The following is an 11,988-nucleotide window of genomic DNA, read 5'->3' as shown; positions in this document are numbered from 1 at the left end:
TTTGTATGCAGGGTACCTATTATGTTTGGGAGTGGTAGCAGTAACTGAAACAGCTAATTTGTCATTTCCTGTCATTGTTTATGAACTGTGACATATTAACAGATCTGCTGAAACCATGGATGTCTATTTTTGTACATCTATGGTTGAAAGATTCTCTGCTATGCATGTTGCTAAAGTTGACCTTCAGTACCTAAAGTTTCAGACCTTATTTACTTTTGTCATTCTTAATTTTCTGGTTTAAATATTTCTTGTTGTTTTTCTGGTTGTACTGTGCAGAAATTGTCATAACATCAACGTATAATTTTCCTGCACTGAACAGATAGAAATAACACTTATTGTTGATCTTTGATATGTACCAATTCTGGTCAAATTTGAGCGACACCGTATAATTGCGGTATTTTTTGTTTTATCCCATAAGGCATATTGTAACATTCAGCGTTTGGCCTAACAATATAAGATTATGTATTTGAGTGAATAATAATATTTAATAATAATATTTATTGCTTTAAAAGCGCCTTCCATGTAAAAGACATCTCAAGGCGCATTACATTTCAGTTATAAAAATAGAGCAATGGAAAATGGTTAAAAATCACACAAGTAACTCTCTTTAAAAAGGTAAGTTTTTAAATGAGACTTAAAAACGTTAAAATTATCAACACATCAGAGTTTCGATGGCAGCCTGTTCCACAGCCGCGGAGCACACACAGAAAATGACCTATCACCGTAAAACACAGTGTTAGCGATCGGCTGGTGTAAACTGATCGCTGCACCAGCAGCAGTCGACCAAAGAGAGCACCCCAAATTACGAACGCATACAAGCTCTTTTATGTATCTCGGCGCCGTATCGTTTAAAGCCTTGTACATTAAGCATAAAAGTTTAAACTCTGTTCGCTTATAAATAGGTAGCCAGTGTAAACATAGTACTGGTTGAATGGAATCTGCTTTCTTTATTTTTAGTACTAGACGCGCAGCTGAGTTTTGTATAAGTTGTAACTTCCTGATTTGATAATTCGGAAGGCCAAACATAATACAGTTATCGAGTCTTGATGTAACAAACGCATGTGCTAATTTTTAGTCCCCACGGACACCGTCCGGGGGACTTATAGGTTTGGTCATGTCCGTCCGTGCGTGCGTGCGTGCGTCCGTCCGTCCGTCCGTCCGTTCACGCAGATATCTCAGAGATGCCTCGAGCGATTTCATTCAAACTTGGTACAAGGATTACTTCATATGTCATACAGATGCACGTCAATTTGTTTTGTGATACGATCCAATATGGCCGCCAGGCGGCCATTTCATTACGATTTTTTCATGTACAGAGCCATAACTCAGGCATGTTCCAACCGATTTATTCAAAGTTGGTACAAGGACATTGACCAATGTCATAGATATGCATGTCAATTTGTTTTGTGATACAATCCAATATGGCCGCCAGGCGGCCATTTTATTACAATTTTTTCATGTACAGAAACATTACTCAGGCATGTTCCAATCGATTTATTCAAAGTCGGTACAAGGACATTGACCAATGTCATACATATGCACGTCAATTTGTTTTGTGATACGATCCAATATGGCCGCCAGGCGGCCATTTTATTACCATTTTTTTCATGTACAGAGCCATTACTCAGGCACGTTTCAACCGATTTTATTCAAAGTCGGTACAAGGACATTGACCAATGTCATACATATGCACGTCAATTTGTTTTTGTGATACGATCCAATATGGCCGCCAGGCGGCCATTTTATTACCATTTTTTCATGTACAGAGCCATTACTCAGGCACGTTTCAACCGATTTTATTCAAAGTTGGTACAAGGTTATTGACAAATGTCATAGATATGCATGTCAATTTGTTTTGTGATACGATCCAAAATGGCCGCTGTGCGGACATTTTATTACGATTTTTTCATGTACAGAGCCATAACTCAGGCATATCTCAACGATTTTATTCAAGTCGGTACAAGGACATTGACCTATGTCATACATATGCACGTCAATCTGTTTTGTGATACGATCCAATATGACAGCCAGGCGGCCATTTTATTACGACTTTTTCATGTACAGAGCCATTTCTCAGGCATATTCGCATGTTTCAACCGATTTTATTCAAAGTTGGTACAAGGACATCGACCAATGTCATAGCTATGCACATCAATTTGTTTTGTGATGCGATCCAATATGACCACTGTGCGACCATTTTGTTACGATTTTTTCATGTCCTGAACCATAACTCAGACATGTATCAAGCGAATTCATTCAAAAGTATTTTTATCACAGACCTAATGAAGAGGACTCTATCCTCTCTGAGGACCTGTAATCAAAATACCCATTAACAAGTGGGGACTGTGTCATCAACGATGACTTTTTCTGCAGAACTTGTATCAAGAAGATTACGGATTTTTCCAATTTTCCATAAAGCAAATGAAGCAGACTAACATAAATTTGTGATATGAAGCAATTAGAATTATTGCAAGTTGCATGTGAGTGCTATGGACCGCTTTAGCCAGGGACATTTTTCAAGGTAAAAAAAACTGCTATATTGCCCTTAGCAATAACGCAAAGTAGGCAAGGTGTCCTGGTATTATTGGAAAGTTCACATCTGTACAGATGCACCCCCTAGCAGTCTGAATATGCACATGTAGTATACATACATACAGTACCAGACTTTAAGCAGAATTCCTTGCCAAATACTTCATTTTCCTAATTTATAAGTTTTGGCTTTGCATTCTTGTTTGACCAGTCGATTTAGTAAGTCTTCAGTTATTTATTCGGTCAATTTTGAAGGGGCCATGTTATGGCAATTTTGTAGAGAATAGAAGATTTTCTTCTGTTTTTAGCTCATATTTGGTTTTATATATAAATACCAAAAAGAGCTCATATGATGAGTCGGTGGTGTCTGTATGTAGGTATGTATGTGCGGATGTATGTCCGTCACACACAAAGGCTCCCATACCGCCAAAGCTGCCGTCTCAGTATTTGGTGTACAGGTAGATGCAGGGGTTGAGATGTGAATTTGTTCAAATGAACACGTCAGTGTTAAAAATGTGCAAATGAGGTAAGAAAAAGGGGAATCCTGCAAATGTGCAGGAGTGGTGGCAGTAACTGAAATAGCCCACACATCTGAATAAGAGGATTTTGACCTTTAACCTATTTGTATGCAGGGTACCTATTATGTTTGGGAGTGGTAGCAGTAACTGAAACAGCAAATTGGTCATTTCCTGTCATTGTTTATGAACTGTGACATACCGGTATTAACAGATCTGCTGAAACCATGGATGTCTATTTTTGTACATCCATGGTTGAAAGATTCTCTGCTATGCATGTTGCTGAAGTTGACCTTCAGTACCTTAAGTTTCAAACCTTATTTACTTTTGTCATTCTTGTTTTTCTGGTTTAAATATTTCTCGTTGTTTTTCTGGATGTACTGTGCAGAAATTGTCATAACATCAACGTATAATTTTCCTGCACTGAACAGATATAAACAACACTTATTGTTGATCTTTGGTATGTACCAATTCTGATCAAATTTGAGCGACACCGTATAATTGCGGTATTTTTACCTTCTCGTGTCTATTTATAGACAGAGAAGGTTTTAGAGTTGAAAACCAGTATGCTGGTGTCAACTTCTACTTCCGTCTGTCAAGACTTCCGTCTGTCAAGATCCGTTGACGTCATGCCTTGTGATGGGTCGTATCATAAACTGGTGGGGGTGTTCATGGCTCAGGTTGAGGTGTGGGAGAACGATTTTGAGCTGTGACAAAAATCAAAAGGGACTTAGCGGCATAGCCACAGTGTTAAGCCTTTCTCCAAGGTTTCTTAGGGGCCGTCGATAATAAAAGCTGACGCACGACAAACGTAATTCTTTCGTTTAGGGGGGGAGGGGGTAAAAGCTCATTTCGTTTTGTGTGCGTCAAAATCGCATAAGGATTTGCTATTGTTTTCGAAGTGTGACTTTGCAGCGAGAACGCAATGTTACCTTCGCGTTCAACGAGAACAGAATGACCACAAAATACGGAGACAGAAAAGACAATGAAAAGACATGAATGTGAAATAGACACTTGTGTGCTTTTTTAACGTGAAACATGTACGTGAAACATTTTTCTACGTGCGACATACATTAAAATGTGCTGTCTTAAAAAGTGAAACACGTTACAGTGGACGTTTATTAATTGATGTGCCCTTCCGGTATATTTTCATGGGCGTGTGGATCGGAGATCATGCGTGTGGGTTTGTCAGAAACGGCATCATAATACGAAATTGGTTTCGTTCAAGAACTTTCGTTTTGAGGGGGGAGGGAGGGGGTTTCAAGTAAAACGAGGGAATTACGTTTCTTGTGCGTCAGCTTTTATTATCGACGGCCCCTTAGTTGACTACGATCTATTACAGACTACTGAGCTGACGTTAGGGGTACTCACTTTGTGTTTGCTCACTCTGTGTGCGCTTGTGTTTGGTACTGAGTTGCGTGGATATCCCCTCATGGCCTCACATGATATGGGCCTGTTGCATAATCTGCAGATGATCATATGCCTCTGAGTCTGAAAATGGTCATTGTGTAAGCCTGTCGGCATTTTCCTTGCATTTTTTCTCATTTAATTTTGCAAAATATCGGCGAGTACCTCAATATTTCAAGACAACTCTTTCTTCCCAATCGTTTCCTGGAGTTTCAGAGTCATATGAACGAAAATGAGTGAAAGTTTTAGACAGGAAAATCGGACGTCGGCCATGTTCAATGTTTACAGTACAATCAGAAGTTTATGTGGAGAAAATAACTAACAAACACTGCTCATGATGCCCGCCCTCTAGAGGCAGACCTTCCTATATGAAGTTTAATGCTTGTGGAAAGCTTGACCACACAAAAGAGCATTTAAACTTTTAGAAAATGACAAATTGAATAAGAAGGTATTCTGAAAATGTCAAATACTGAGGAAAAATGCGCAAATATTCAAAATAAACAGGTTAACTGACTGGTCAGCTATAAAAAACAATGAAAATGTTTATGATCAAAAGTGTTTGAGATGCGCACATTTTAACAAATACAGAAATTATTAACATTATAAATATAAGACCAAACTATTTTTTCAGGGATGGGACAGGTTGGAAATGAGGGGTGAGAGACAAAGGCACTCCTATTGCTGCATGTGGATGCAGCCACACCATTTCATTTACAGCATACTTATTCACTGTGTTGTGTTCAAGTTCCATATTGTACTGACTGTCATACAAGGATAACATTAGCAAATCAAATCAAATTAGAAAAGGATCAATGCTGTTGTGTGGATTTGCTGAACATGGCTGATTTTAATATTTCGCCCTATATATTTGGTATCCAGCAAAGGCATATTTTGATGTAAAGTCAAAATTAACACTACATTGCTGACAATATATGTTACCGTTTCTGCATGAACTTTTCTTTTTTAAATTATAGTATATTATTATTAGTACTTCAAACAGATTAACAGTTATCGTGATGTCAACCCATAATTTTACATCACAAAGACTGTAATTCTGCCAATTTATTTTTTTTCAGTCATTTTATAAATTTTGCACTGCACAAGATGATTGAACAAATTGCAATGTTTGAATTTGTAAACTCAAAGAATAAAAATCCTTTGGTCACAGATTAAATTATTTTTTGAAAAGAAATTTACTCTTAAACACTTTTAGCATATATTCTTTACACTGTCATGTATTCCAAGGAAAATATGCCTATTAAAAACAGTAATTTCTTCACTTTCAATTTTTTTTCAATTCTATGACAATTATCAGCCATGAGGTTATACAAACACAAGACCAGATAAGCGTTTTTCATCATTTCCACAGGACTCTTTGGAAAATCCATTAAAAACAGTTAAAAGTGACTTAAAATGATCACTTGGTATACATTTAATTCACAGGTGCCAGGTTGTGTATTTCACATGCACTCAGGTCAGTAGGGAAGTGCGTCATTACTATTTTGGACTGTTAATTCTTATTTCTGAATTATTTAACTTTTTTTCCACATTGAACTATCTTTAGGCAGTTTATACTGTAGCTTAGAATTTTTTTGATTGATGTATTTAATCATCTTTTGGGTTCTTTGGGTCCATATCCCACCTCATGCCCCTACATCATCAACTATTTACCAACAACTCCATGCCAACAATCAATTACCTGACCTGGCCACACATTAGAGAAGGTACAGCGTCATTGACGGTATTTTTAAAATTTACGATTTATAATTCAGAATTACAGTATGGTATAAAATATGACTATAATTATAATATAATATAATTTGATGAAATTGATATAATATAATATAATTTAAATAATTTATATAAAAATATATTATAAAATTATATTTATAAAATATATTATAATATATTATAAATTTAATTTTTTGAATATAAAGTAAGTAGTCATATTGATTTTAAGTATTAAATTTGACTGGGGAGATATAGCATTGCAATGGCATTGTCAGTGTTACAATAGCTTTGAATTTTTATGTTTGTTTTCGTTTTGCTGGAATACTGTGGGCTAAGGTGCAGCAAGGTGAGATGCAGCCTTCAGCAGTTCAAACGTGGTCATCTGGCGCTTCTTATATCTTCACCAGTATCTAACCAACTTGCCTAGCATTGGTCTTGTCTGCTTTCTCTGGAACCTACGAAGCTTGTTTTCACTGATGAGTTGTAGCTGCAATGGGATGAGCTGTGCCTTGTTGTAAAGAAGTTGGATCAGCAGATAAGTGTATGTTCCCACATTGTGCCTTGGTGTTTAGTCTGTTGTGTCATCCTTCAATGTCGCTATTGGTTCTAATGACTCGACGATAGAGACACCATGTCTCAGGAGACCATCTTCCCGTCATCCACGTGTGGCGTATGTAGTCGATGAGTGGCTTCATCTGGTCATTGGCACTGTCTTCAAGCTGCTGGAGTGATGTTGCGATGTGCTCTACTGGAATATACGGCAGCACAAACAGAAGCTTGATGACGTCTTGAGCCAGACTGCTTGAACGGTAGTCAGGTGAGAGACCAAGTTCCTGAACCTTCCTCCAAAGGATCTGGCTCCAGTGGAAACTGCATGCATGGATCTTCACACCTGGAAAAACACTTTCACGCCAAATTGCTGTTTCAAAGTCGACAGTGATGGTGAGGACAGTCACATCTGGGACCAGGTCTTTCACTACCTTTACTTGAAAGATAGCCTTGTAATCACGTTTACGACGATGAGACATCATCACAAAGGCTATGGGCACCTGCTTCATCCATCCGATCATCATCAAGGAATGCATGAATCAAAAATAATTGATAGAATGGCTCTGCAGGTCAGTATGAAAATTTCATCAACAATCGTGGCAGCAGAGTGGAATACATTCTCTAGAGCTAGCTGATGTGCTTTCTTGGTGATCTCCACTTTCGTTGCTATACCTGGTTCGGCTGGGTGATTGTGGTTAATAAGCAAGCGTGTGAACACATCACCACACTGGTCAACTGTTGCTTTGCAGATGAGGGTCTTGTTCCAGACACAGCATCGCCATACATGTAGTGTTCCATTCTTTCTCGCTCCAGCCTTAACAGTGTACTTGTAACCCAAAGAGTCCTGATTGCTGGGATGCACATGTGACAACCTCATACACGATATCTTCTGCCTGGTCAACATCGAAAGTTTCTGGTAGGGTTGGTATTATGGCTGGTCTTGCAGGTGGCTAGGTGGGTCTTGGGTTGCACACACATGCACTTGCAACCATACTAGCCTAATCAAGTACCATAATATCAATAAGCAGACATCTACCAATATAAATACACAGATTTAGCTAGTTTTTTAATGTAAAAAATTTATTCATAGTTTCCCCATTGTATAGTGAATCAACATTCAAGTGGAATTCCAAAATCAAATTTCTCACACACACATGCACTTGCAAACATACCAGCCTAATATTCTGATCAAGTACAATGATATCAATAATCAAACATCTATAAATACACAGATTTATTAGGTTTTTTAGCTACTATAGACTATAGTCTATAGAAGCTATTGGGATGGGTATCCGTCCGACGTCAGTCTGTATGTATGTATGTATGTATGTATGTATGATTCCGTTTGTGAGGCGTCCGTCCACTCAAATATCTTGAGAACCGCAGTACTTACTGATTTGATATTTGTTGTGTGGATTAAAAATATGATTTTGAGAAACTACTTTTTTAATTTTTTGATATTGTTGAAAATAGGCAAATTAATGCCAAAAAAGGTGTTTTTGGTAAAAAATCTTCTTCTTTATAACCACTGGTCAGACAGATTTGTTATTTGGTATACAGGTCCCCAGGGATAACCCAACGTAGATTTGTTCAAATTGTGATGAAATATGCAAATGTGTATTTTTTAGGAATTTTTTTGTCATTTTTGGTCAAGTTTGACTTACATTGTATGTAATTCTTGTACTGTATAAACCCTATCAATTCACCCAGAAAAAAATAATTAATATGATTTTAAATAATTGAATTAATTAGGAAATCATCAAAGCCAAAATAATTTTAGTGTGGAATTATCAGAAAGTTCAACTTTTTTTGACAGTTCATAGTGAATTGAGGATTAAAACATGTAAAGGCAACTTTCCTGAATACCAACTTTGATATATTCTGAGCCACCATTTATGTTATCTAAAAGAAATTGCTCATAATAGTTTGTCATGATAGGGTGGTCAAATAAATAGAGATAGAGAAAGTTCTAATTTCCATTTATGGTTGACTTGGTAAGAATAAAATAAGATTACTTTTTGAGGAAAAAAATAGAGTGGTCAATTAAAAGAGTGGTCAAAGTGATAGGGTTTTTATGGTAAAGCTGGGCTGTAAGATTCCTTATGTGCTATTTATAGCAATTATGCAATCTGTGTAAACAGTGCAATGAAAGTGTAACATGACTCCTTATAATGCTTTTGATGACCTTGAACTTCTTAAGTTACAAACATTTGTCACTTCAGTGTGCTTTCTCTGAGTACCTACAGTCTCAACTTATTCAACAGAACTTACTTACAATGTTAATTTGAAAGTTGAAATGTGCTTGGTTAATAGGATGAAAATACTGTTATCAAAAGATATCAGCTCAAGATTCTTTATAACCTTACAGATATGATTTTTTTTTATGACATAAATCTTGATTGAAGCAAGTCTTGTTTACTTTAATTAGAATGTAATTAACTCTCGTTTATTTGCTTTTATAGACTAATATAGTCTGATGAAATATGCAAATCTGTATTTTTACGGAATTTTTTTCCATTTTTGGTCAGGCCAACCTTATATGAGCTATCAAAGATATCCACCTTCTTCATCAATACATGTGTCACAAAAGGTTATTCTCTACATAACACAGCAGAGCTCTGTCAACTGCTAAGTCGCTTGTTTTTTTCAAAACCGCTGGTCAGACAGCTTTAATATTTGGTTTACATGTCCCTAGGATGACCTTAGTGAGATAATTTCATACAGTCAGGAAATACTTAATTTTTTATCCATGTCTATAGTAGCTTCAGGGACTTTGGCCCTATGTTTTAATGTACAAAAAATCATTCATAGCTTCCCCATAGACTATTATGTACCGTGGATCAACATTCCGGTGAAATTCCAAAATCAAATATGTCCAAAAATTTAAACATGTAATGAACTTTCATAATTATTGTCATATGTCCAATAATACTGCATCAAATTTAATGAAACATGGTACAGATTTTTTCCTTCCTGGAGTCAAAAGGCGTGCAAAGATATGTAGCAGTTTCTTATCAATTAATTGCTTCTTTGCATATTTAATGAATTTTGGTAATTAGGCTGATATGTCAAGAAATAGTTCAACAAATTTCATGAAACTTGGTACAGATGTTGAGCTCAAATTGCTTTAACAGTGAAAAAGACATTTATCAGTGTCAAATTAATTAATTTGTAATTGCATATGTAATGAACTTTCCCTATTTAGAGTGATATATCCACAAATACTGCGTTAAATTTGATGAAACTTGGTACAGATTTTGATCTCATAGTGTTGTAAATACAAATCAATGACACTTAGTGGTATCATATATATATATAAATTAATTGGTAGTTTGCATTTAGATAATGGATTTTTGTTATTAGGGTGAATGTCCAAAGTACTGCATCAAATATGGTACTGGTGATAATCTGTCAGTGTTAGGATAGGATGCAAAAATGTTTTGCAGCATCCTGTCGATTAACTACTAGTTGATTCATTTTAATGACTTTTTGTAATTAGTATGGCAGCTTACATTAGTCCTCTCAGAGGACTTGTAATTAACCATTTTCCTGCCAGACAGTATCAATACCGCATCAGCCAAGTCAGTTAAAAGCGGTTTTGAGCCAAAATATGACATATCTTCACCCACTTGGCTTGGTCTGTTAAAGCATCTTTAGTCCAAAAAAATCAAGTTAACAGTATTTATGCTTTCAACAGTCTTCAAATGTACAGTATTATGTTAAAATACACCATATGTAATATGTTGTGTTTCATTAATTTTAACCATCTTGATCTGGTGGTGAAATATGGATTTGGCAGGAAAAGAGTTAAAGTACCCATTAACAAGTGGGGACTGTGTCATTGTCAATGACTTGTTGCTTAAATATTCAGACATCTTTAACAGTGGAGTTATGATTTTTACTTGGCAGGCACTGCGCTAGTCCAGAGCCAATCTTTGAGATCATGATTTTGTGATAGAGTTATTTTATAATCATTACATGGTCAGACTGTTGTATCATTGCCATTAATTAATAAATGATGATGCTAAGCTTGGGGGTTTATAAGATTGCTTAAATGTAACTATCATACTTGAATACTCAAGCAATGAATTAGGCATACCGGTCACAGTGCTGTATACAGCATAGTGAGTCTCTTTTCCCCTGACCTTAACCAGCGATCAATGTCACATGTTCTTCCAGGGATATTTGCACGCCATCTATGAACAGTTCTGGGGTAAATATGTTACATTTTCTTTCTATGTATCTCTTCAGCTATGGGAAGGCCCCTCCAGGATTGCTACAGGTAATCAAATAACCCTATGTATTTCTTTAAACATTTTAAATCATCATCATCATCATCATCTGTTTCTAATAAAACAGCAATAACAAGTGCATTTGCCTAGTTTTGATGCCATAGCCAAATATGGCCTTTGAACTACAGTAACATTTTTACCACATGATTGCTTTTTTGTTTTACATGAAGAATTCTTGTAAAATTACAAGATGAACCTAATTATTAAACCATTGTCCATTATAGATAAATGCTGAAAAATAATGTAATATAAATGTGTTTTAATGATCTATGGGATAATCTACATGTAAAGTCTACCTGTATTCTATGTCACATTGTACAACTGTGCAATTCATTTGTTCAAACTAGACTCAGCATTGATCAAAGTGCAGTCAAGCCCCATTGCTACAACTATGTTTGTATGTTTATAAAAGCACTGAATTAGTGTATAGAAACACTTCATACTTTCTACTCTATTGGTGTGAATACAGTAGACAGCATTAACTAATTGCTTCTTGAATCTTGCCGTTTTCAATGGAAAGGATGAAAGGCCTGAAGATTGTATTCCTGATTGCCCAGAGAATAAAGATGCCAGAGAGTTTTTGGCTAAAGCACCGACCAAAGGATTGTGGATGCCATTAGGAAAGCAAGTAAAAGTAATGAAATGTAAGGGATAGTTGAGTGTCTTCATTTTGAATATGCAAAAAGACAGCACTATTGATTCAACTTACTTGGACTTTGTAAATGACAATATGCCATGTTCGCCACATTCTGCTGTATTTTTGGTGTGTTATATCTTAGCTGCAAGCAAAATGCAAATTTTTGTTTAAAAATATTGTACGCTACTAAAGCAATGCAATACAGAATTCAGTGAATGTTGTTCAATAAAACTGTAAATCATACCAACAAAATAGCAGGCTTGTAAGGTCATGTACTGGTCATAAACATTCTAATATCTTTACTAGGTGATATAGTACTGTATGTTAT

General features: G+C 36.0%; 1 protein-coding gene across 3 annotated transcripts in view; it reads left to right on the top strand.

The window, feature by feature from the left end:
- Positions 1 to 11,988, top strand: part of LOC139117579 (retinitis pigmentosa 9 protein-like) — a 70,633-nt gene that overhangs the window by 14,758 nt on the left and 43,887 nt on the right. For 2 of the 3 annotated variants that reach the window (XM_070680815.1, XM_070680817.1), the window contains exons 2-3: positions 10,983 to 11,013; positions 11,544 to 11,667. In XM_070680815.1, the coding sequence (XP_070536916.1) occupies positions 10,983 to 11,013; positions 11,544 to 11,667 (155 nt within the window). Of the gene's footprint in view, positions 1 to 2,448; positions 2,522 to 10,982; positions 11,014 to 11,543; positions 11,668 to 11,988 lie in introns of those variants that run through there. The other variant, XM_070680816.1, reaches the window with a different exon arrangement.

This window comes from Ptychodera flava, chromosome 18 (genome assembly GCF_041260155.1).
Source record: "Ptychodera flava strain L36383 chromosome 18, AS_Pfla_20210202, whole genome shotgun sequence".
Lineage (NCBI taxonomy): Eukaryota > Metazoa > Hemichordata > Enteropneusta > Ptychoderidae > Ptychodera > Ptychodera flava.
The sequence above is the reverse complement of the archived record's forward strand: the minus strand, read 5'-3'. Positions and strand labels throughout refer to the sequence as shown.